Source organism: Oncorhynchus masou, chromosome 11, assembly GCF_036934945.1.
Source record: "Oncorhynchus masou masou isolate Uvic2021 chromosome 11, UVic_Omas_1.1, whole genome shotgun sequence".
In the NCBI taxonomy this organism is placed as follows: Eukaryota; Metazoa; Chordata; class Actinopteri; order Salmoniformes; family Salmonidae; genus Oncorhynchus; species Oncorhynchus masou.
Window position 1 is genome coordinate 18931813 of NC_088222.1, and position 26748 is coordinate 18958560.

Below are 26748 nucleotides of genomic sequence, written 5' to 3' on the forward strand. Positions count from 1 at the left end.
TTGTCAACAAACTATAGTTTTGGCAAGTCGGTTAGGACATCTACTTTGTGCATGACACAAGTCATTTTTCCAACAATTGTTAACAGACATTATTTAACTTATAATTCACTGTATCACAATTCCAATGGGTCAGAAGTTAACATACACTAAATTGACTGTGCCTTTAAACAGCTCGGAAAATTCCAGGAAATTATGTCATGGCTTTAGAAGCATGTGATAGGCGAATTGACATAATTTTAGTCAATTGGAGGTGTACCTGGGGATGTATTTCAAGGCCAACCTTCAAACTCAGTGCCTCTTTGATTGACATCATGGGAAAATCCAAAGAAAACAGCCAAGACCTCAGAAAAAAAATTGTAGACCTCCACAAGTCTGGTTCATCATTGGGAGCAATTTCCAAATGCCTGAAGGTACCACGTTCATCTGTACAAACAATAGTACGCAATTATAAACACCGTGGGACCACACAGCCGTCATACCTCTCAGGAAGGTGACGCGTTCTGTCTCCTAGAGATGAACGTACTTTGGTGTGAAAAGTACCAATCAATCCCAGAACAACAGCAAAGGACCTTGTGAAGATGCTGGAGGAAACAGGTACAAAAGTATCTATATCCACAGTAAAACAAGTTCTATATCGACATAACCTGAAAGGCCGCTCAGCAAGGAAGAAGCCATTACTCCAAAACCACCATAAAAAAAGCCAGATTACGGTTTGCAACCGCACATGGGGACAAAGATCATACTTTTTGGAGAAATGTCCTCTGGTCTGATGAAACAATAATAGAACTGTTTGGCCATAATGACCATCGTTATGTTTGGAGGAAAAAGGGGGATGCTTGCAAGCCGAAGAACACCATCCCAACCGTGAAGCACGGGGTTGGCAGAATCATGTTGTGAGGGTGCTTTGCTGCAGGAGGGACTGGTGCACTTCACAAAATAGATGGCATCATGAGGTTGGAAAATGATGTGGGTATATTGAAGCAACATCTCAATACATCAGTATTAAAACTCGGTTGCAAATGGGTCTTCCAAATGGACAATGACCCCAAGCATACTTCCAAAGTTGTGGCCTGGTGTGTTTACGGACATATTCAATCAATCCCTATCCCAGTCTGCTGTTCCCACATGCTTCAAGAGGGCCACCATTGTTCCTTTTCCCAAGAAAGCTAAGGTAACTGAGCTAAATGACTATCGCCTCGTAGTGCTCACTTCCGTCATCATGAAGTGCTTTGAGAGACTAGTTAAGGATCATATCACCTCCACCCTACCTGACACCATAGACCCACTCCAATTTGCTTACCGCCCCAATAGGTCCATAGACGACGCAATCGCAATCACACTGCACATTGCCCTAACCCATCTGGACAACAGGAATACCTATGTAAGAATGCTGTTCATCGACTACAGCTCAGCATTTAACACCATAGTACCCCCCAAACTCGTCATTAAGCTCGAGACCCTGGGTCTCGACCCCGCCCTGTGCAACTTGGTCCTGGACTTTCTGACGGGACACCCCCAGGTGGTGAGGGTAGGAAACAACATCTCCACCCCGCTGATCCTCAACACTGGGACCCCACAAGGGTGCGTTCTCAGCCCTCTCCTCTACTCCCTGTTCACCCATGGTTGAGTGGCCATGCACGCCACTAACTCAATCATCAAGTTTCAGATGACACTACAGTGGTAGGCTCGGAGTGTGGTGTCAGGAAAATAACCTCACACTCAATGTCAACAAAACAAAGGAGATGATCGTGGACATCAGGAAACCGCAGAGGGAGCACCCCCCTATCCACATCGATGGGACAGTAGTGGAGAAGATGAAAAGTAGTGGCCTCTCTCATCTTTTAAAGTGGGAGAACTTGCACAATTAGTGGCTGACTAAATACTTTTTTGCCCCACTGTATTTATATGTACATATTCTTATTCAATCTTTTACACTTGTAAAAGGTAGTTGTTGTGAAATTGTTCGATTACTTATTAGATATTACTGCATGGTAGGAACTAGAAGCACAAACATTTCGCTACACTCGCATTAACATCTGCTAACCATGTGTATGTGACCAATAACATTTGATTTGATTTGTGCACACATTTTTGTGTGTATCAAAAATACATTGGATCTTTTATTTCAGCTCATGAAACATTGGACCTTTACTTGCTGCATTCATATTTTTGTTCATAGCTAGATTCATGCACAGATCCTAGAAATACAATACATTGATAGAACAGGTCGCAGGACGATTCCATATTGATAATCAAAGAGTTCAGCATTAAATAACCCACTGTTTAAGCACTCTACTCACCCAGCACCAGAGTGGGCCAGTTGGCTATCCGAGCCTTCAGCCCCTGGTGGAAGATCTCATGGAGGAACATGATGGTCTCACTGAGGACAGAGAGAAGAAGAAGAGATGTAGTTGAGATCTCAGGCCTACCAGGTGAAGAAGATGCTTCTGACATTGTAGTCTGCGTGTGTGTGCGTGCTTTCATATGCATGTGTGTTACCTGTTGAGGAAGATGCTGCTGACGTCATCGTGGCTGATGGGAGGTTTCTTGGAGCTGGCGGCCATACGTAGTGGTCTGAGGAAGAAGTTGACCAGGACAGAGAGCTGGCATACGTACTCTGTCTCTGCCTCCACCATGTTAAATACAATGTGGTTCCTCTTCCTCATGTTCTCAGCTTGTGGAGAACAGATGTAGTCCTGGACAATGATTTTCCACTTCCTCCGACACAGCCAGCCTCGCATGAAACTCTGGACCTGGAGGGGAGACAGGACACACCGGTCAGAATACACACATAAATATAGGTCAGAATACCTATCAAAACCTTGAGGGAAAAGTAATCGAATACCGTAGAGACAATTGCTGATACCTTTTTGATCTTTTTAATGTCTGGATCCTCCTCCTCTTCATTAGTCTGGCAAGGCAGCATCCTTTCTTTGTCCTTATTCAACAGTACGATCTCGAAGAACACAGTCAACAGTCAGATCCATGTGAGTGTGTGTGTATGTTTGTGTGGGTATGTGTGTGTGTGTGCGTATGTGTGTGTGTGTCTATTAGAGGTCGACAGATTATGATTTTTCAATGCCGATACCGATTATTGGAGGACCAAAAAAAGCCGATACCGATTAATCGGACGATTTTTATTTATTTATTTGTAATAATGACAATTACAACAATACTGAATTAACACTTATTTTAACTTAATATAATACATCAATAAAATAAATTTAGCCTCAAGTAAATAATGAAACATGTTTAATTTGGTTTAAATAATGCAAAAACAAAGTTTTGGAGAAGTAAAGGTGCAATATGTGCCATGTAAAAAAGCTAACGTTTGAGTTCCTTGCTCAGAACATGAGAACATATGAAAGTTGGTGGTTCCTTTTAACATGAGACTTCAATATTCCAAGGTAAGAGGTTTTAGGTTGTAGTTAATATAGTATTTATAGAACTATTTTCTCTATACCATTTGTATTTTATATACCTTTGACTATTGGATGTTCTTATAGGCACTATAGTATTGCCAGTGTAAGGAGAATAACTACCCCGAGCGAGTGACGTTTGAATCGCTATTAGTGCGCTAGCTAGCCGTTTCACATCGGTTACACCAGACATTAGGCTGATAGGCTTGAAGTCATAAACAGCGCTGTGCTTGCGAAGAGCTGCTGGCAAAACGCACGAAAGTGCTGTTTGAATGAATGCTTACGAGCCAGCTGCTGCCTACCATCGCTCAGTCAGACTGCTCTATCAAATCATAGACTTAGTTATAACACACTGAAATACGAGCCTTTGGTCATTAATATGGTCGAATCCAGAAACTATAATTTCGAAAACAAAACATTTATTATTTCAGTGAAATATGGAACCGTTCTGTATTTTATCTAACGGGTGGCATCCCTAAGTCTAAATATTCTTGTTACATTGCACAACCTTCAATGTTATGTCATAATTACGTAAAATTCTGGCAAATTATTTCGCAATGAGCCAGGCTGCCCAAACTGTTGCATATACCCTGACTCTGAGTGCAATGAACGCAAGAAAAGTGACACAAATTCACCTGGTTAATATTGCCTGCTAACCTGGATTTCTTTTAGCTAAATATGCAGGTTTAAAAATATATACTTCTGTGTATTGATTTTTAGAAAGGCATTGGTGTTTATGGTTAGGTACATTTGTGCAACGATTGTGCTTTTTTCGCAAATGCGCTTTTGTTAAATCATCTCCCAGCGTTGCATCGATTATATACAACGCAGGACACGCTAGATAAACTAGTAATATCATCAACCATATTTTATTTAACCTTTATTTTACTAGGCAAGTCAGTTAAGAACAAGTTCTTATTTTCAATGACGGCCTAGGACCAGTGGGTTAACTGTTCAGGGGCAGAATGACAGATTTTGTACCTTGTCAGCTCAGGGATTTGAACTTGCAACCTTTTGGTTGCTAGTCCAATGCTCTAACCACTAGGTTACCCTAGTGATTATGATTGTTTGATTGTTTTTTACAAGATAAGTTTAATGCTAGCTAGCAACTTGGATTCTTCTGCATTCGCGTAAGAGTCTCCTTGTGGAGTGCAACCAGAGGCAGGTGGTATTAGTGTTGGACCAGTTAACTGTAAGGTTGCAAGATTGAATCCCCCGAGCTGACAAGGTGAAAATCTGTCGTTCTGCCCATGAACAAGACAGTTGGCCCACCGTCCCTAGGCCATCAGTGAAAATAAGAATGTGTTCTTAACTGACTTGCCTAGTTAAATAAAGGTATAAAAAACAATATATACAGTGGGGAAAACAAGTATTTGATACACTGCCAATTTTGCAGGTTTTCCTACTTACAAAGCATGTAGAGGTCTGTAATTTTTATCATAGGTACACTTCAACTGTGAGAGAAGGAATCTAAAACAAAAATCCAGAAAATCACATTGTATGATTTTTAAGTAATTCATTTGCATTTTATTGCATGACATACTTATTTGATCACCTATCAACCGGTAAGAATTCCTGCTCTCGCAGACCTGTTAGTTTTTCTTTAAGAAGCCCTCCTGTTCTCCACTCATTACCTGTATTAACTGCACCTGTTTGAACTCATTACCTGTATAAAAGACACCTGTCCACACACTCAATCAAACAGACTCCAACCTCTCCACAGTGGCCAAGACCAGAGAGGGTGTAAGGACATCAGGGGTAAAATTGTAGACCTGCACAAGGCTGGGATGAGCTACAGGACAATAGGCAAGCAGCTTGGTGAGAAGGCAACAACTGTTGGCGCAATTATTAGAAAATGGAAGAAGTTCAAGATGACGGTCAATCACCCTCGGTCTGGGGCTCAATGCAAGATCTCACCTCGTGGGGCATCAATGATCATGAGGAAGGTGAGGGATCAGCCCAGAACTACACGGTAGGACCTGGTCAATTACCTGAAGAGAGCTGGGACCACAGTCTCAAAGAAAAACATTAGTAACACACTACGCCGTCATGGATTAAAATCCTGCAGCGCACGCAAGGTCCCCCTGCTCAAGCCAGCGCATGTCCAGGCCCGTCTGAAGTTTGCCAATGACCATCTGGATGATCCAGAGGAGTAATGGGAGAAGGTCATCTGGTCTGATGAGACAAAATATAGCTTTTTGGTCTAAACTCCACTTGCCATGTTTGGAGGAAGAAGAAGGATGAGTACAACCCCAAGAACACCATCTCAACCGTGAAGCATGGAGGTAGAAACATCATTCTTTGAGGATGCTTTTCTGCAAAGGGGACAGGACGACTGCACAATATTGAGGGGAGGATGGATGGGGCCATGTATCGCGAGATCTTGGCCAACAACCTCCTTCCCTCAGTAAGAGCATTGAAGATGGGTCGTGGCTGGGTCTTCCAGCAGACAACGAGGGCAACACACAGCCAGGGCAACTAAGGAGTGGCTCCGTAAGGATAATTTCAAGGTCCTGGAGTGGCCTAGCCAGTCTCCAGACCTGAACCCAATAGAAAATCTTTGGAGGGAGCTGAAAGTCCGTATTGCCCAGCGACAGCCCCGAAACCTGAAGGATCTAGAGAAGGTCTGTATGGAGGAGTGGGCCAAAATCCCTGCTGCAGTGTGTGTAAACCTGGTCAAGAACTACAGGAAACGTATGATCTCTGTAATTGCAAACAAAGGTTTCTGTACCAAATATTAAGTTCTGCTTTTCTGATGTATCAAATACATTTGTCATGCAATAAAATGCTAATTAATTACTTAAAAATCATACAATGTGATTTTCTGGATTTTTGTTTTAGATTCCGTCTCTCACAGTTGAAGTGTACCTATGATAAAAATTACAGACCTCTACATGCTTTGTAAGTAGGAAAACCTGCAAAATCGGCAGTGTATCAAATACTTGTTCTCCCCACTGTATGTATGTATGTGTATGAGTGTGTGTGTGTACCTCTGCTTTCAGCCTCTCTATCTCTGTGTCCTGGTCCTCTAACTGGGTGCGTATCTGATTGGCCGCCACCTTCTCTGTCTCCATGATGTGGACCAGGTGGATGTACTTCTGCATCAAGACTTCGCGCTCAATGATGATGTCAGAGTAACTACATGTGGAATGGTAAGTGTTGAATGTTAAAACTAAGTTGACATGGTGAACATTGCACAGCGAACATCGATACATATTACCAAGAAAAATTATTTTCAAAGTTAACATTATAGCATTCATATATTCATAATCCATCAATGTACATTAGTAACAGCAGAAAATACACATCTCGTTCAGTGGTAGTCTCTGGGAGGGAGGGAGGGATGGAGGTAGGGAGGGAGGGATGTTATGATTAGTGGGATCAAGAGAAAGAGAAGAGACAGAGAGAGTGAGGTGGAGTGTTGAGGTCAGGGGTGTGTTGTAATCACTATGGCAGTACAGCACCAAAGTGTGACCTGAATGTGAACCGCTCCGAGCAGAGCACGCACGCATGCACACACACACACACACACACACACACACACACACACACACACACAATCTCTTGCAAATGGAGCAGACATGTGGAGAGGGGATTGTGTGTGTGTGTTTAGCGTGTGGATCACTATACAGTCACTGTGTGTCTTAGAGCAGATCAAGCCACACTGGCTACTTAGGGGAGAGTCAGCTGTTGCATTTACATGTTTGTCATGAGTACAACAAGCAAGCCAGACCCAAATCAAGCCCTAACTCCTATCCTTCCCCCAGCCCCTAGCTGCTACCTCTTGTAAAGAGGTGTTGAGGTTTTGTTGTTGGATAGACTCCACCCTCTTACCTGGCCTGTTGGATATACTCCACCCACTTATTGCAGTCTGACTCCTCCTCTGTCCGCAGCTCCAGAGGCTTCTGACCGTCATGGCCAAACACCACCAGGAAGTAGTGCTGGAGGAAACAGGAAACAGAAATACTATTACATGGAAGTTAACAGGAAATAGAATCAACATGTGAAGGTGCTACTCAATCAATTGCAGGTATCAGATCAAATCAAATCAAAGTTTATTGGTTACATGCACCGAATACAGCAGGTGTAGACCTTACAGTGAAATGCTTAATTACAGGCTCTAATCAATAGTGCAAAAAAATATATTAAGTGAACAACAGATAAGTAAAGAAAAAAGAACAACAGTTAAAAAGACAATGAAAAATAACATTAGCGAGGCTATATACAGTAGGGAGGCTATAACAGTAGGGAGGCTATATACAGTAGCGAGGCTATAACAGTAGGGAGGCTATATACAGTAGCGAGGCTATAACAGTAGGGAGGCTATATACAGTAGTGAGGCTATAACAGTAGGGAGGCTATATACAGTAGCGAGACTATATACAGTAGCGAGGCTATATACAGTAGTGAGGCTATATACAGTAGCGAGGCTATATACAGTAGGGAGGCAATATACAGTAGCGAGGCTATAAACAGTAGCGAGGCTATATACAGTAGCGAGGCTATATACAGCAGCGAGGATATATACAGTAGGGAGGTCATATACAGTAGCAAGGCTATATACAGTAGTGAGGCTATATACAGTAGCGAGGCTATATACAGTAGGGAAGAAATATACAGTAGCGAGGCTATAAACAGTAGCGAGGCTATATACAGTAGAGAGGCTATATACAGTAGAGAGGCTATATACAGTAGCGAGGCTATATACAGTAGGGAGGCTATATACAGTAGAGAGGCTATAAACAGTAGTGAGACTATATACAGTAGTGAGACTATATACAGTAGCGAGGCAATATACAGTAGCGAGACTATATACAGTAGTGAGACTATATACAGTAGCGAGGCTATATACAGTAGCGAGGCTATATACAGTAGCGAGACTATATACAGTAGCGAGGCTATATACAGTAGCGAGGCTATAGACAGTAGCGAGGTTATAACAGTAGAGAGGCTATAGACAGTAACGAGGTTATAACAGTAGAGAGGCTATAGACAGTAGCAAGGTTATATACAGTAGCGAGGTTATAACAGTAGAGAGGCTATAGACAGTAGCGAGGCTATAACAGTAGCGAGGCTATAGACAGTAGCGAGGCTATAGACAGTAGCGAGGTTATATACAGTAGCGAGGCTATAACAGTAGCGAGGTTATAGACAGTAGCGAGGCTATAGACAGTAGCGAGGTTATATACAGTAGCGAGGCTATAACAGTAGGGAGGCTATATACAGTAGAGAGGCTATAAACAGTAGTGAGACTATATACAGTAGTGAGACTATATACAGTAGCGAGGCAATATACAGTAGCGAGACTATATACAGTAGTGAGACTATAGACAGTAGCGAGGTTATAACAGTAGAGAGGCTATAGACAGTAACGAGGTTATAACAGTAGAGCGGCTATAGACAGTAGCGAGGTTATATACAGTAGCGAGGTTATAATAGTAGAGAGGCTATAGACAGTAGCGAGGCTATAACAGTAGCGAGGCTATAGACAGTAGCGAGGTTATAACAGTAGAGAGGCTATAGACAGTAACGAGGCTATAGACAGTAGCGAGGTTATAACAGTAGAGAGGCTACAGACAGTAACGAGGTCATAACAGTAGAGAGGCTATAGACAGTAGCGAGGTTATATACAGTAGCGAGGTTAAAACAGTAGAGAGGCTATAGACAGTAGCGAGGCTATAACAGTAGCGAGGCTATAGACAGTAGCGAGGCTATAAACAGTAGCGAGGTTATATACAGTAGCGAGGCTATAACAGTAGCGAGGTTATAGACAGTAGCGAGGCTATATACAGTAGCGAGGCTAGATACAGTAGGGAGGCTATAACAGTAGCGAGGCTATAGACAGTAGTGAGGCTATAACAGTAGGGAGGCTATATACAGTAGTGAGGCTATAACAGTAGGGAGGCTATAACAGAAGCGAGGCTATAACAGTAGGGAGGCTATAACAGCAGCGAGGCTATAACAGTAGGGAGGCTATAACAGTTGCGAGGCTATAACAGTAGGGAGGCTATATACAGTAGGGAGGCTATATACAGTAGGGAGGCAATAACAGTAGCGAGGCTATATACAGTAGGGAAGCTATAACAGTAGGGAGGCTATATACAGTAGGGAGGCTATAACAGTAGGGAGGCTATATACAGTAGGGAGGCTATAACAGTAGGGAGGCTATATACAGTAGCGAGACTATAACAGTAGGGAGGCTATATACAGTAGCGAGGCTATAACAGTAGTGAGGCTATATACAGTAGCGAGGCTATAACAGTAGGGAGGCTATATACTGTAGCGAGGCTATAACAGTAGCGAGGCTATAGACAGCAGCGAGCCTATAAACAGTAGCGAGGCTAAAATACAGTAGCGAGGCTATAGACAGTAGAGAGGCTATATACAGTAGCGAGGCTATATACAGTAGCGAGGCTATAGACAGTAGTGAGGCTATATACAGTAGCGAGGCTATAAACAGTAGCGAGGCTATATACAGTAGAGAGGCTATATACAGTAGAGAGGCTATATACAGTAGCGAGGCTATATACAGTAGGGAGGCTATATACAGTAGAGAGGCTATAAACAGTAGTGAGACTATATACAGTAGTGAGACTATATACAGTAGCGAGGCAATATACAGTAGCGAGACTATATACAGTAGCGAGACTATATACAGTAGCGAGGCTATATACAGTAGCGAGGCTATATACAGTAGTGAGACTATATACAGTAGCGAGGCTATAACAGCAGCGAGGCTATATACAGTAGCGAGGCACTAACAGTAGCGAGGCTATAACAGTAGAGAGGCTATAGACAGTAGCGAGGCTATAACAGTAGCGAGGCTATATACGGTAGCGAGGTTATAGACAGTAGCGAGACTATAACAGTAGCGAGGCTATAACAGTAGCAAGGCTATAACAGTAGCGGGACTATATACAGTAGCGAGGCTATAACAGTAGCGAGGTTATAGACAGTAGCGAGGCTATAACAGTAGCAAGGCTATAACAGTAGCGAGGCTATAGACAGTAGCAAGGCTATAACAGTAGCGAGGCTATAGACAGTAGCGAGGTTATATACAGTAACGAGGCTATAACAGTAGCGAGGCTATAACAGTAGAGAGGCTATAGACAGTAGCGAGGCTATATACAGTAGCGAGGCTATAGACAGTAGCGAGGCTATAACAGTAGCGAGGCTTTATACAGTCGCGAGGCTATATACAGTAGCGAGGCTATATACAGTAGCGAGGCTATAGACATTAGCGAGGCTATAGACATTAGCGAGGCTATAACAGCAGCGAGGCTATAGACAGTAGCGAGGCTATAGACAGTAGCGAGGCTATAGACAGTAGCGAGGCTATAGACAGTAGTGAGGCTATAACAGCAGCGAGGCTATAGACAGTAGCGAGGCTATAGACAGTAGCGAGGCTATAGACAGTAGCGAGGCTATAACAGTAGCGAGGCTATAGACAGTAGCGAGGCTATAGACAGTAGCGAGACTATAGACAGTAGCGAGGCTATAACAGCAGCGAGGCTATATACAGTAGCGAGGCTATAGACAGTAGCGAGGCTATATACAGTAGCGAGGCTATAGACAGTAGCGAGGCTATAACAGCAGCGAGGCTATATACAGTAGCGAGGCTATATACAGTTGCGAGGCTATAACAGTAGCGGGACTATATACAGTAGCGAGGCTATAACAGTAGCGAGGCTATAACAGAAGCGAGGCTATATACAGTAGCGAGGCTATATACAGTTGCGAGGCTATAACAGCAGCGAGACTATATACAGTAGCGAGGCTATAACAGTAGCGAGGTTATAGACAGTAGCGAGGCTATAACAGTAGCAAGGCTATAACAGTAGCGAGGCTATAGACAGTAGCGAGGCTATAACAGTAGCGAGGCTATAGACAGTAGCGAGGTTATAGACAGTAGCGAGGCTATAACAGTAGCGAGGTTATAGACAGTAGCGAGGCTATAACAGTAGCGAGGTTATAGATAGTAGCGAGGCTATAACAGTAGCGAGGTTATAGACAGTAGCGAGGCTATAACAGTAGCGAGGCTATAACAGTAGCGAGGCTATAACAGTAGCGAGGTTATAGACACTGCCTGTTCACCCCGCTATCATCCAGAAGGCGAGGTCAGTACAGGTGCATCAAAGCTGGGACCAAGAGACTGAAAAACAGCTTCTATCTCAAGGCCATCAGACTGTTAAACAGCCACCACTAACATTGAGTGGCTGCTGCCAACTCACTGACTCAACTCCAGCCACTTTAATAATGGGAATTGATGGGAAATTATGTAAAATATATCACTAGCCACTTTAAACAATGCTACCTAATATAATGTTTACATACCCTACATTATTCATCTCATATGTATACGTATATACTGTACTCTATATCATCTACTGCATCCTTATGTAATACATGTATCACTAGCCACTTTAAACTTTGCCACTTTGTTTACATACTCATCTCATGCTGTATATACTGTACTCGATACCATCTACTGTATCTTGCCTATGTTGCTCTGTACCATCACTCATTCATATATCTTTATGTACATATTCTTTATCCCCTTACACTTGTGTATAAGACAGTAGTTTTGGAATTGTTAGTTAGATTACTTGTTGGTTATTACTGCATTGTCGGAACTAGAAGCACAAGCATTTAGCTACACTCGCATTAACATCTGCTAACCATGTGTATGTGACAAATAAAATTTGATTTGATTTGACAGTATCGAGGCTATAACAGTAGCGAGGCTATAACAGTAGCGAGGCTATATACAGGCACCGGTTAGTCGGGCTGATTGAGATAGTATGTACATGTAAATATGGTTAAATTGACAATGCATATATGATGAACAGAGAGTAGCAGTAGCGTAAAATATGTTTGTAGTGCTTTCAGAAGTGTTTGATTTGCACAGCAGCATGTCCTGGAATGCCACACAAGCTCGCACACATTCACACACACGCACACACATAGACACACACACACACACACACACACACACACACACACACACACACACACACACACACACACACACACACACACACACAGACACACACACACAGACACACACACACACACACACACACACACACACACACACACACACACACACACACACACACACACACACACACACACACACACAAGTTGCTCTTTCTCTGACAGGAATCCAATAAACACGCAATTTCCTCCATGTTAGGTGTTCCCACCACATAAACAATACTCTCAGAATATAAAGAATGAGTTAATTGTTTATTTGTATTTTTATTAAATGTAGAGAACATTTCTTGAGTCCTTGCCACTGAGAATGAAAAGCAGGAAATGTTGTCCCAAATGACTTCTATCTGTGACTCAGTTCACTAACCAAAACACATTAGAGGGAACAGGAGTGTGCTATAAAGGTCATAGTACAGAACCTGGTTTCCTGCAAAATAAACAATTTTCTTATTTACCCAGCAAACATGACCCCATTGGCCCCATATGGATATTCGGTGGGCAAGGTGGGCACGGGCTGGCCCACAGCAATCCCACATCAGCCCAATTAATACATTCCTATTAAATAGCAAAGGCTCATTGATCTAATGTGGGCAGCCTACATGGGGACAATATTTTAGCACGGACTGGGCCCACATTGTCAATCAAATCAAATCAAATCAAACCATTGTGTCAATGTGGACATGTTTGCTGGGTAACTACTGCGAGTAACTTCTGCCCATTCATTCCTTGGGGGGAAAGGAAAGTGACTGTTTATGTAAGAAAGACTGTGAAAATAATGTCTCTATTCTATTCTATTTGACAATATTGTTACATTTTGAATGTTCAATTTCTATTTTAAATTAGAATGTCATTTAATACAATTATTAATCTAATGTCACCACTGATCTGCTAATTTAGAAAATAAAGATGTGAATCTGTATGCGATACATAAAAGGCTGGACTCAATGACAATATGTTTTCATAGAATTAGATTCAAATTCCACCACAAGCAGTTGTTTATATCAAATAAAATCAGATGATACAAAAATGTGCATGTATATAGGCGGGTAAGAGACACTAGCGTGAGCACAGAGAGGCTTGGGGGCTTGTTTGTGTGTGTATATGTGTGTGTGCGTGTGTGTGGATGTATGTGTGTGTGCAGGTTACATCACGACCAGGGCTTGTGCAGCTTCTTGCTGCTGCTAATCCGGCCTCCCCAGCCTAAGGTCTGCTGTCAGCTAGGGGATAACAATGAGAGAGAGTACTTTATTTTTAGTATTTGGCCCAAAATAATTACTTATATTTTAGTATCTGAATGGTTATTTGTAAAAACCAAATAGTCTACCAAATTGTATTCGAGGGTATTTTCAAATACTTATTTGTAATGCTATTTTCTTGGGATAGTACCTGGGATAAATGCATGGGTGTGTATTTGAGTATTTCCAAATACATTAAACTACTTGTCTAAAAATAATTTTGAATACTTACTTTGAAAGTTTGTGAAAGTAACAGATATTTGAAATAGTATTTGAACCCAGGTCTTGTGTGTATGTGAATGTGTGTGTATGTTCATGCATTTAATGTGTGTGTTAATGTGAGGACAGATGAATGATTTCTGCTGGTTAGCTGGCTACCATGGCTCCTTTACAGCAGCAAAACACAGACATGCCCGTGTGTGTGTGTGTGTGTGTGTGTGTGTGTGATGTGTTCTAAAACTGTGCCACTTCAACAACCATAGTAACCATGGTAACCACTCAATCAGCCGACTGGCTGGCGCTGAAGTAGCCATCTTATTAGCACAAAGAACTTTCCTCTGCGGAGAGGTATATTATATAACAACTTACATAAAGAGAGAGATCAGAAAGAGAGAGAAAGACAGAGAGACAGAGAACACGAGAGAGAGAGAGAGAGAGAGAGACAGAGACAGGCAGTGAGACAGACAGAGAGAGACAGAGAGAGAGACAGACAGGCAGAGAGACAGAGAGCGTGCGTGAGAGAGAGACAGAGACAGGCAGTGAGACAGACAGAGAGAGACAGAGACAGACAGACAGACAGACAGACAGACAGACAGACAGACAGACAGACAGACAGACAGACAGACAGACAGACACAGACAGACAGTGAGAGAGACAGACAGAGAGAGAGAGAGAGAGAGACAGACAGACAGACAGACAGACAGACAGACAGACAGACAGAACACTTACAGGCAAGCAGTATTCCCTATTTTTTGCAGCCCCTCCCTACCCTCCTTCACTCGTCCTCCATATAAAACAATTCATGCTTTATTTGGCCTCATTTGCATCTGCAGCTCTCAATGTTGCTTCAGGGTCCTTTGCACGCCCCCCCTCCCAAAAGCATTAAAGGAAACACTGATTCCCAAACTGCTGCTGTTTGCTAATTTACAGTCTGAAACCCCCCCAACCGTGCCTTTTCACCAGCGACTGAGCCTTCACATGGAACTATCTCCCCTCTCACACACTGTCTAAAGCCTCAGAGCCCACAGCAAGGCTACAGACACATGCTATCCTCCACTACCTCACAAGACCAACACCACACACACACTCGCACATACACACACACACTCAAACACACACACACACAGACAACCAGGACCAGAGACATTAACACAATGCACAGCCCAAACCCCCCAGACATGTACAGTTGCTACAGTAGTTGAAAAGGTTTTTAAAATGATGACAACAGCAACTTTAAGGAGATGAGGCTGCTACTAGGCACAATATATTCCAAACTGCTCAGTGTGTGTGTGTGTGTGTTTGTGCTATCTGCAATGTTTTTGTCTGGTTTAAAGGCAAAGCAGCTAGCAAGGTACTTCTCTGTGCAGTCATGGGCAGCCTAGCTGTAGGCCTATGGAAAAGAGGGTGCTTTCTAAATCCATGAGAGTCCAGATATCCGTAACCTTTGACCTGTTTGAATCCTTTTTGACTGTAATTGTGATACATAGGATTCAAATAAAGTATCTAATGTGTGTATGTGTGCACGTGTGTGTTTGTGTTTGCGTGTGTGTTACTGTTTGAGTGTCTGTGTGTGTATGTGTGTGTCTGTGTGTGTGTGTGTGTGTTTGTGTGTGTGCGTCTTTAAACCCCTCTCACTTTGCAGCCTTTGGAGCTGTGTGTTTGTTGTCCACTAAGTGGCCTTTATCCAACAGGATCAAACACTGTATTTTTTGGGATGTACCATGAATATGCTAAGCTGAAGCACCAGGTAGAAATTAATTAGGTTTACAACACCTTAGTAATAACATTGTAATAATATCTATTGTTATAATACTGTTATAAGACTGTTCTATACCTGTTTGCTGCTCAGCTGTATCAAACCTGTTAAGGAGCATGTTCCCTACCACGTGGTCAAAACGTTGACCTCACACACACTATAAACCAACGTTTGTCTCCCAGGGCCCCCTTTCTTGCCTTTGAAATACACCACCAAAAGCTTGATTGTGTATAATTTAAGGGACCAAGGAAAGTTTTTATTTTTATATATGAATATACATTTCCTGAAATTTCCCATAGTTTTACAACACTCATGACATAATTTAGGTAGGCTATTTAATGATAATTTAAAAAAAAAAATAATAATAATAATGGATAAGGAAAATAAAGTCTAGACCCGATTTCCCCAGATGTTATTCCGCTACCTAATATGTTTTATTATTATAATTTATATTAACCCTCTATTTAATTATACATAGTCTTTTACAGAAAGTAAATATATCAATTGATAGCGACAGAGTCACACATTGTATAACTGCTTGAATTTAAGCCGTAGCTCAGATTCTGAATGTCATAGAGACAGACCATATATCCCCCATGTGCATCAGAGTTGCGTCTTCCCCCAGCGGTTTACAGCTTGTTTCTAGCCAAAAGCATCACAGATTTCAGTGCCGTTATAGATCGGTATATAAAATCGCAAATAACCCTCAATCAAGGAAAGTTCCACGCCCCCAGGTAACTTTGGAATGGGAACCTCTGTTATAAACCACATGCGCACATCACATATACATCACACACACATCACACACGTTTCACACACACACCTGAGCTGAGCAGAATACAGTGCACACAGGAGGTTCAGTGACCTCATTTATAACATGCAATCACTGAAGTAACAGAATCTGAGGGGGGGGAGAGAGTTATATACTACAGTTGCAATTTCTCATGTTGCAATAAGGTTTGTTCGATGTTTAATGGAGACATATGACTATAACTGAGTACCACCAGAGCTAGCTGTGAGAGCTAGATAAGGGTGTCAGACATGGGGTGCGGGGGCCATCTGATGTGGCCAAATGTTATCTAATCAATGTGTGTTCCCAACACCAGCAACCACCAACCTCTCAGATAACATGGCCAGATCTGATGTGACAATAAAAATCCCTCTTCCTGGTGCCTCCAGGCTATGAGCTAATCACTGTCTTACTAGATGATGATTGCGGTGGTGTGTTGGGGATTTTTTGTTGTTGTCCTATTTTCACCAATGAGCTACCTTACTCACACTTCTGATCTAATTAGTGTTTTCAACTAAAATAAAAATGTAATAAGCACAAGGACCTGGACATGATTTTTGAAGCTAAATGATGTTGATACCCCTGATTTAAAGGCTGTAAAGTGATGTTAATATGAAGTGAGTAGCCTATATTTAGTACAGGACACGGATGCAGGTGTTGGTTTCAGGGTCATTTCAAAGGCAGGGGTTGAATACCGTGCCAAGGTGACGTCAAGAGGCACACATTGGAGATACACCGACAGATACTGAGTATGCAAAGAGCTTGAGAAACACAGAGATATATACAAATACAGATGAATGGAAAAATATTTATATAAGAAACATTTGCATTGATGTGCATATCCAAAGGTAGACTACTGTACTGTATACAGAGAAAGTGAACATGCTGTCTCCACTCTCCGAATGTGAGGATGTAAAGTAAACAGGAAAACGTCTTGTTGCCAGTTACTGACTCCATGCAGTTCATCACAATAACAAAGATGTCGGCCAGTAATGGAGCTCTTCATATGGCTACTGGACTAGTATTTCCATATTTAGCTTTAGTTCACTACATTGGAATATAGTACAGCAACTGTCATGAGGATATGGCAAGGTAGTCTGCACTGCCATGTTCTAAAATGACAACACTTCTAGTGTAAAGCCACATTTAGAAATATTCTACACATTCTACATGTATTCCAAGTAGCCTATGGAGGAAATCAATTGTCATCCCTCCATCCCACCTCTCCTCTCAACTAAAGTGCACCTTCTCTGCTTAATCCTCGTCCTTAATCTGTTTTATGCAAGAAAACAGGGAGACAAACCTGTGTCAACACTGCGAGCAGAGACCAAAACACAGAACCATGTCTGGTGCACTGCACTAAAGTGGTAACTAGGGTACCTAACCCACCTGCTGCTTGTCCACAGTCTCCTTGCTGACCGCGGAGCCTTTGTGCGCGGGAACCCTCTCGCACGTGCACCCCTCCAGCAAGTAGATCCCAGAGGGCCGCGTGCTCTGGTCGTTGTCGAAGTAAAAGAGCACATTCTGGTAGAGAGCGAAGTACTTGTCGTTCCACCGACTGTTCTCCGTGGACTTCTTGCTCAGGATACCGCGTTTTGTGCCCTCTTTGCGCGCGACAACCGACAGATATAGAGCGTGGCCCTCATTATATCGCACGCTCTTCTGCATTTTCCGTGAGACCCCTTCTCGCTGTCGATTTCGATAAGTGATCGTTGTTGTTGATGTCATATCTGTGACATCTCTCTCATATTTTCAAAGAGAGTTGGACAGGAAATGAGGGAGAGGAAGTAGATGTGGAGGAGCGAAAGAGGTAATCCAAGTTAACCACGGACGTGCAGGGAAAAGTTTGGAGTCCTATCCACGCAGCGCGCTGCAAAGCAGCAGACACTAGCGCCTTCTACTCACTCAGGACTCACCAACCAGAAATTAATCTATACACCCACGTTGCAATGCCTCAAACTTTCAGAAAGTGTTCTGAACGGACCCAAATGACAAGAAAATGTATATACACAATGGAAAATCGCAAAATCGTATCGTTCAGGCTGTAGCTGCGTAAAACCAAAATATATTGAGGGAACAAACGGTGAAAACAGCGCTAATCGGATTTGACAGGTCGCTCTGGACTAGAGCTACTGTCTGTCACTGTAGCATAGCCTGGTTACTGTCTGTCTTTCGGGGCGGGACGACTGACGGTCATTGTACAGTCGAGCTGCAGCGTTTGCGCCTCCCTCGCGCTCACTTGTAGGGGCGGACTGGGACAAGAATTCTGCCTTGGAATTTTATCCACACCAGCCCACATCACTGCATCTGCCACCAACTCATCGCTAACCATACACACACAACCCATCACCACAAATACACCCTGACCCTACACACTCGATTTAGACACGGGCAGTAGTGCTGACATATAACATTGGCAGTACAGTACAGATTTCGCAACCATTTCTGTACCAGTGACTGGTGAGACATGGTCCTCTTCTTTTCTTTTTTAACCAGCTCATGTTGAAAACAAATACAAGATGTAAACACACCACTGGAGATACAGCTCACGAGTGGTGTAAAGTACTGAAGTAAAAATACTTGAAAGTACTAATTAAGTCATTTTTTGTGTGTATCTGTACTTTACTATTTCTATTTTTGCCTACTTTTACTTCACTACATTCTTAAATCAAATAATGTACTTTTTCCTCTATACATTTGTTACACTTTCAATGCTTAGTAGGACATGAAAATGGTCCAATTCACACACTTATTAAGAGAACATCCCTAGTCGTATTGCCTTTGATCTGGCAGACTCACTAAATACAAATGCTCAGTTTGTAAATGATGGCTGAGTGTTGGAGTTTATTTTATTTTCATTTTACTTTACTAGGCAAGTCAGTTAAGAACAAATTCTTATTTTCAATGACAGCCTAGGAACAGTGGGTTAACTGCCTGTTCAGGGGCAGAATGACAGATTTTGTACCTTGTCAGCTCGGGGATTTGAACTTGCAACCTTTCGGTTACTAGTCCAATGCTCTAACCACTAGGCTACACTGCCGCCCCGGAGTGTGGATAAGGACACGAAAAGTGTGCTGTCTGGTTTGCTTAATATAAGAATTGAAAATGATTCATACTTTTACTTTTGATACTTAAGAATATTTTAGCAATTACATTTGATTTTAATACTTATGTTTATTTAAAACCAAATACTTTTAGACTTTTACTCAACTAGTATTTTACTGGGTGACACCATTTCTTGAGTCATTTTCTATTAAGGTATATTTTCTCATACTCGAGTATGACAATTGGTTACTTTTTCTACCAGTGCAGCGCACCACTGTGCCTCTGCTCTAGCCATTTTGTTACCTCCCTGTTGTAGCATTTTTTCCATCTGTGTTTGATGGGATATTGTTTTGAGTTAATGTATGTTACACCTCTTAGTCACGGTTTGTTGTTTGTTTCATTCTTTCTTTGTTGTTTTGTGCGTTTCTAATAAATAATATGTGGAAACCATATCGTGTTGCAGCTTGGTCCGATAATTATTCCAGCGAACGTGACAGAATATCCCATCAAACCAGGACCAAGCAGCGTGCCCAAAGAGGGAAGGATTTCTGGACATGGGAAGAAGTGGTGGGAAGATGCGAAACCCTTCCTTTGCGACAGATGGAAGGAGATTATGGAGGACAGCGACGACGACAGAGTTCGCGGCTACAGAAAGTTGGGAGAGAGTGAGTTGAGAGAGATGTTGTGCAGGTGTGTTTTGCTCAACATCCGACCAGAGGATCCGGTTAGCAGTCTGGTGCAACCTGTGCCGGTTCCACGCTTCTGGCCTCAAGTGCACCTCTCCAGTCCGGTACGTCCTGTGCTTGCTCCTCGCACTCTCCCTCAAGTGCCTGTCCCCAGTCCGGTGCGTCCTGTGCCTGCTCCTTGCAATCGCCCTGAGGTGCATGTCGCCAGTCCGGTGCCACCTGTGCCGGCCCCACGCATCAGGCCTCCAGTGTACCTCCCCAGTTCAGAGCTTCCGACGACGGTCCCCGGTCCGGAGCCTCCTGAGATGGTCCATGGTCCGGAACCTCCTGCGACGGTCCTTTTTCCGGAACCTCCAGCTCCATGGCCGGAGCCTTCCCCTGTGCCGATGCCCAGTCTAAGCACGGTGTCCAGTCCAGCTCCAAGGCCAGAGTCTTATTCTGCATTGGTGCCCAGTCCAGACACAGCGTCCAGTCCCGCTCCATGGCGGGAGCCTTCCCCTGCGCCGATGCCCAGTCCAGGCGTCCAGTTCAGCTCCATGGGCGGAGCCTTCTCCTGCGCCGGTGCTCAGTCCAGATACGGCGCCCAGTCCTGCTCCATGGCAGGAGCCTTCCTCTTCACTGATGTCCAGTCCAGATCTGGTGCCCAGTCCCGCTCCATGGCAGGAGCCTTCCTCTTCACTGATGTCCAGTCCAGATCTGGTGTCCAGTCCCGCTCCATGGGCGGAGCCTTCTCCTGCGCCGGTGCTCAGTCCAGATACGGCGCCCAGTCCTGCTCCATGGCAGGAGCCTTCCTCTTCACTGATGTCCAGTCCAGATCTGGTGCCCAGTCCCGCTCCATGGGCGGAGCCTTCTCCTGCGCCGGTGCTCAGTCCAGATACGGCGCCCAGTCCTGCTCCATGGCAGGAGCCTTCCTCTTCACTGATGTCCAGTCCAGATCTGGTGCCCAGTCCCGCTCCATGGCAGGAGCCTTCCTCTTCACTGATGTCCAGTCCAGATCTGGTGCCCAGTCCTGCTCCATGGCAGGAGCCTTCCTCTTCACTGATGTCCAGTCCAGATCTGGTGTCCAGTCCTGCTCCATGGCAGGAGCCTTCCTCTTCACTGATGTCCAGTCCAGATCTGGTGCCCAGTCCCGCTCCATGGCAGGAGCCTTCCTCTTCACTGATGTCCAGTCCAGATCTGGTGTCCAGTCCCGCTCCATGGGCGGAGCCTTCTCCTGCGCCGGTGCTCAGTCCAGATACGGCGCCCAGTCCTGCTCCATGGCAGGAGCCTTCCTCTTCACTGATGTCCAGTCCAGATCTGGTGCCCAGTCCCGCTCCATGGGCGGAGCCTTCTCCTGCGCCGGTGCTCAGTCCAGATACGGCGCCCAGTCCTGCTCCATGGCAGGAGCCTTCCTCTTCACTGATGTCCAGTCCAGATCTGGCGCCCAGTCCCGCTCCATGGCAGGAGCCTTCCTCTTCACTGATGTCCAGTCCAGATCTGGTGCCCAGTCCCGCTCCATGGGCGGAGCCTTCTCCTGCGCCGGTGCTCAGTCCAGATACGGCGCCCAGTCCTGCTCCATGGCAGGAGCCTTCCTCTTCACTGATGTCCAGTCCAGATCTGGTGCCCAGTCCCGCTCCATGGCAGGAGCCTTCCTTGATACCGAGGTCCAGTCTAGGCACAGTGGTTAGCCCAGGTCCATGGCTGGATCCAAGTGATGAGCGGGTTCTTCGACCAGCACCAGAGTTGCCACCAAAGATGGTGGATCCGCGAGCTGAGCGGGTTCTTCATCCCGCACCAGAGCCGCCCCCGATGCTGGCGGATCCGTGGGATGAGCGGGTACTTCGCCCAGCACCAGAGCCGCCACCGACACTAGACACCCACCCTAACCCTCCCTTTTGGTTTCAGGTTTTGCGGCCGGAGTCCGCACATTTAGGGCGGGGGGGTGGGGGGGGTACTGTCACGTCCTGACCATAGAGAGCCCTTATTTTATATGGTAGCGTAAGTCAGGGCGTGACTGGGGGGTTTTCTAGTTATTATTTTCTATGTGGGGTTCGAGTTTAGTTTATCTATGTTGGTGTTTGGTATGATTCCCAATTAGAGGCAGCTGGGTATCGTTGTCTCTAATTGGGGATCATATTTAAGTAGCATTTTTTCCACCTGTGTTTGATGGGATATTGTTTCTAATACATAATATGTGGAAACCATATCGCGCTGCAGCTTGGTCCGATAATTATTCCAGCGAACGTGACAGCCTGTCCGCTTACTAAAGACTTATACAGGGGGGCAAAAAAGTATTTAGTCAGCCACCAATTGTGCAAGTTCTCCCACTTAAAAAGATGAGAGAGGCCTGTAATTTTCATCATAGGTACACTTCAACTATGACAGACAAAATGAGAAAAAATAATCCAGAAAATTACATTGTAGGATTGTTAATGAATTTATTTGCAAATTATGGTGGAAAATAAGTATTTGGTCACCTACAAACAAGTAAGATTTCTGGCTCTCACAGACCTGTAACTTCTTGTTTAAGAGGCTCCTCTTTCCTCCACTCGTTACCACTGTACGTTATTAAAGCAAAGGTAACGACCTAGGCTATATTTCAAATCAGTGGCGGTCGGTGCTGTTTAAGATTACAGGGGATGATTTTGTTTATGAGCATGGCCATATTTCTATTACAGCATATTAGATGACTGTCATGCATATTCCATCACCCCAGCTCAATGTAACATCGAGAGGTTTAGGCTACTACATGATACTCAAATTTCCCTTTACCCATCATGAGGTTGCTACGACATAGCCTATGAATGAAAGTTTAGGTCGAGAGACAAATTGGAGTAATCAAGGTGACACACAGTGATACATTCAATATCACCTTGCGCACACTTGCCTGCATCTAGCTGATCTAGGGCGTAATCATTAGTCCAAACTGTTGTAAACAAGAGTTTCTATTGGACAAATTCAGGTAGGTTTATCCCTGTTTCATTACGTTTGCTTCCGTTTAAGAAAAGTTTTTCAGCAGAATTGGCAGAATGAAAACACCCCTGGTCACCCGCAAACACAGTTCACTTTCATAGCAGCCACATACAAAAAGCCTTATCACTTTGCTCATTGTATAATCTCTTCTCGCATCTTCTCACCTCTTCCCTTCACTTATGGATTTCAGTGCAAAATACAACAGCTGTCTGTGACGAGGTGAAATAACCTTTCCAAGCCAAACCTTCATACCATAACCACTAACCGCTACACACAGCCTACATCGTTGTCACCATATTAGCTGATGTCATAGTCAGCATAGCTACTACAACTAACCCGTTAGTAAACCCGATACAATCACGCAGTACAGTGTACAGCAAGCAGTTTAGCAGTTACACAGGCAGGCCCTGGTGGCAATACATTTATAAAACCAAAAGTTTACCTTGACTTGGAAGAGTTCCAGTTTTGGATAGCCTTAGCCAGCTATATAACATAAACAGCATTCCTCTCTGCTTGAACCGGGTGTTTGAGTAGGCTAAATTAACTAGCTCTAGACCAAGAGCTTCATAGGTTTTGTATTGAAATCAATGTACTCAGGGGAGGACGGAAACTAGCTGTCCTCCGGCTCCACCTTGGTGCTACCCCAGAGAGTGCTGTTGAGGCTACTGAAGGCTATTGACCTTCATTGCAGAACAGTGTGTTGTAATCAGTAATTTGGTGACGTGAATATATTTAGTATAGTTTTATCTAAAAAGGATAATGTTTCACTATTTAATTTCTTCTGAAATTCACTGAGTAGGATGTTCCTCCCCTTACTCCTCTGAGAAGCCTCCACTGTTTCAAATTAGTGCCACATATGTGTTCCCCTGAATCAACATCTACCCTAAGTGTGAATTACTATTACAGGGCTCCAGAATAACGTTTTCCCCTGGTGTCACTGGTGCCACTAACTTTAACAGTGGGTGGCACCAGACAGTGACACCAGCCAGTGACAACCTTGCCACAACACAGCCGATTGGCTTGAACGCATTAAGAAGGAAAGAATCTCCACAAATTAACTTTTAACAAGGCAAACCTGTTAATTGAAATGCATTCCAGGTGACTGACTACCGCATGCGCCAAACTGTCATCAAGGCAAAGGGTGGCTACTTTGAAGAATCTAAAATATATTTTGATTTGTTTAACACTTTTTTGGTTACTACATGATTCCATATGTGTTAGTTCATAGTTTTGATGTCTTCACTATTATTCTACAATGTAGAAAATAATTAAAAATAAAGAAAAACCCTTGAATGATGTCACGACTTCCGTCGAAGTCGGTCCTTCTCCTTGTTCGGGCGGCATTCGGCGGTCGACGTCACCGGTCTTCCAACCATCGCCGCTCCACCTTTCATTTTCCATTTGTTTTGTCTTGTTTTCCCGCACACTGGTTCACATTCCCTCATCAGACTAAATGTATATTACCCTCTGTTTCCCCATATATGTGTGTGGAATCAACCTACGTTTGTTTGTTTTGTTTAATCCGGTTCATGTTACCGCCCCGTAGCACTCACTTCCGTCATCATGAAGTGCTTTGAGAGACGAGTCAAGGACCATATCACCTCCACCCTACCTGACACCCGAGACCCACTCTAATTTGCTTACCGCCCAAATAGGTCCACAGACGATGCAATCTCAACCACACTGCACACTGCCCTAACCCATCTGGACAAGAGGAATACCTATGTGAGAATGCTGTTCATCGACTACAGCTCGGCATTTAACACCATAGTGCCCTCCAAGCACGTCATCAAGCTCGAGACCCTTGGTCTCGACCCCGCCCTGTGCAACTGGGTACTGGACTTCCTGACGGGCCTGACGGGCCCCCAGGTGGTGAGGGTAGGCAACAACATCTCCTCTCCGCTGATCCTCAATACTGGGGCCCCACAAGGGTGCGTTCTGAGCCCTCTCCTGTACTCCCTGTTCACCCACGACGTGGCCATGCACGCCTCCAACTCAATCATCAAGTTTGCGGACGACACTACAGTGGTAGGCTTGATTACCAACAACGATGAGACGGCCTACAGGGAGGAGGTGAGGGCCCTCGGAGTGTGGTGTCAGGAAAATAACCTCACACTCAACGTCAACAAAACTAAGGAGATGATTGTGGACTTCAGGAAACAGCAGAGGGAACACCCCCCTATCCACATCGATGGAACAGTAGTGGAGAGGGTAGTAAGTTTTAAGTTCCTCGGCGTACACATCACAGACAAACTGAATTAGTCCACCCACACAGACAGCATCGTGAAGAAGGCGCAGCAGCGCCTCTTCAACCTCAGGAGGCTGAAGAAATTCGGCTTGTCACCAAAAGCACTCACAAACTTCTACAGATGCACAATCGAGAGCATCCTGTCGGGCTGTATCACCGCCTGGTACGGCAACTGCTCCGCTCACAACCGTAAGGCTCTCCAGAGGGTAGTGAGGTCTGCACAACGTATCACCGGGGGCAAACTACCTGCCCTCCAGGACACCTACACCACCCGATGTCACAGGAAGGCCATAAAGATCATCAAGGACAACAACCACCCGAGCCACTGCCTGTTCACCCCGCTATCATCCAGAAGGCGAGGTCAGTACAGGTGCATCAAAGCTGGGACCGAGAGACTGAAAAACAGCTTCTATCTCAAGACCATCAGACGGTTAAACAGCCACCACTAACATTGAGTGGCTGCTGCCAACACACTGACTCAACTCCAGCCACTTTAATAATGGGAATTGATGGGAAATGATGTGAAATATATCACTAGCCACTTTAAACAATGCTACCTAATATAATGTTTACATACCCTACATTATTCATCTCATATGAATATGTATATACTGTACTCTATATCATCTACTGCATCTTTATGTAATACATGTATCACTAGCCACTTTAACTATGCCACTTTGTTTACATACTCATCTCATATGTATATACTGTACTCAATACCATCTACTGTATCTTGCCTATGCCGCTCTGTACCATCACTCATTCATATATCTTTATGTACATATTCTTTATCCCCTTACACTTGTGTCTATAAGGTAGTAGTTTTGGAATTGTTAGCTAGATTACTTGTTGGTTATTACTGCATTGTCGGAACTAGAAGCACAAGCATTTCGCTACACTCGCATTAACATCTGCTAACCATGTGTATGTGACAAATAAAATTAGATTTGAATTGATTTGGTTGTGCTTTGTGCTGCCTCGCCTGTGCCTTTGGGCCAGGGTGTATATTAAAGTTCTCCTGTTATCACCCATCTCTGCTCTCCTGCGCCTGACTTCCCCGCAACCAGTTACTCACCACGTTACAAATGAGTAAATGTGTCCAAACCTTTGACTGGTACTATACAACTTTATGTGCACTAACTAATATAATAGGCTAATTAATTTGGGGTTCAACACCTGAAGAAGTGGAAACTCAAAACACATCAACTAGATCGCTAACTATAAATATAATACCCACTGCTAGGAGCCATGTATTCATCCAACAGTAAATGCAATGTTCAATTTTTTTTGCAGTTGTAGGCTACTACCCATGAGACATATAGGCCTATGCCCTTGCAATGGTTGGTGCGCATTTCGTGCCCACGCCGCTCCATATCTCAAAGCTATCTTGGTTGTAAAATA

General features: G+C 44.0%; 1 protein-coding gene across 5 annotated transcripts in view; it reads right to left on the minus strand.

Moving 5' to 3' along the window:
* Positions 1-26748, minus strand: part of LOC135548261 (ras-specific guanine nucleotide-releasing factor 2-like) — a 70405-nt gene that overhangs the window by 35062 nt on the left and 8595 nt on the right. For 3 of the 5 annotated variants that reach the window (XM_064977662.1, XM_064977660.1, XM_064977659.1), the window contains exons 1-6: positions 17803-18583; positions 7254-7360; positions 6410-6557; positions 2867-2956; positions 2500-2753; positions 2301-2380 (exon numbers count right to left, since the gene is read on the minus strand). In XM_064977662.1, coding sequence (XP_064833734.1) covers positions 2301-2380; positions 2500-2753; positions 2867-2956; positions 6410-6557; positions 7254-7360; positions 17803-18141 — 1018 coding nt within the window. In that variant the 5' untranslated portion in view covers positions 18142-18583. Of the gene's footprint in view, positions 1-2300; positions 2381-2499; positions 2754-2866; positions 2957-6409; positions 6558-7253; positions 7361-17802; positions 18589-26748 lie in introns of those variants that run through there. The other 2 variants (XM_064977664.1, XM_064977663.1) reach the window with 2 other exon arrangements.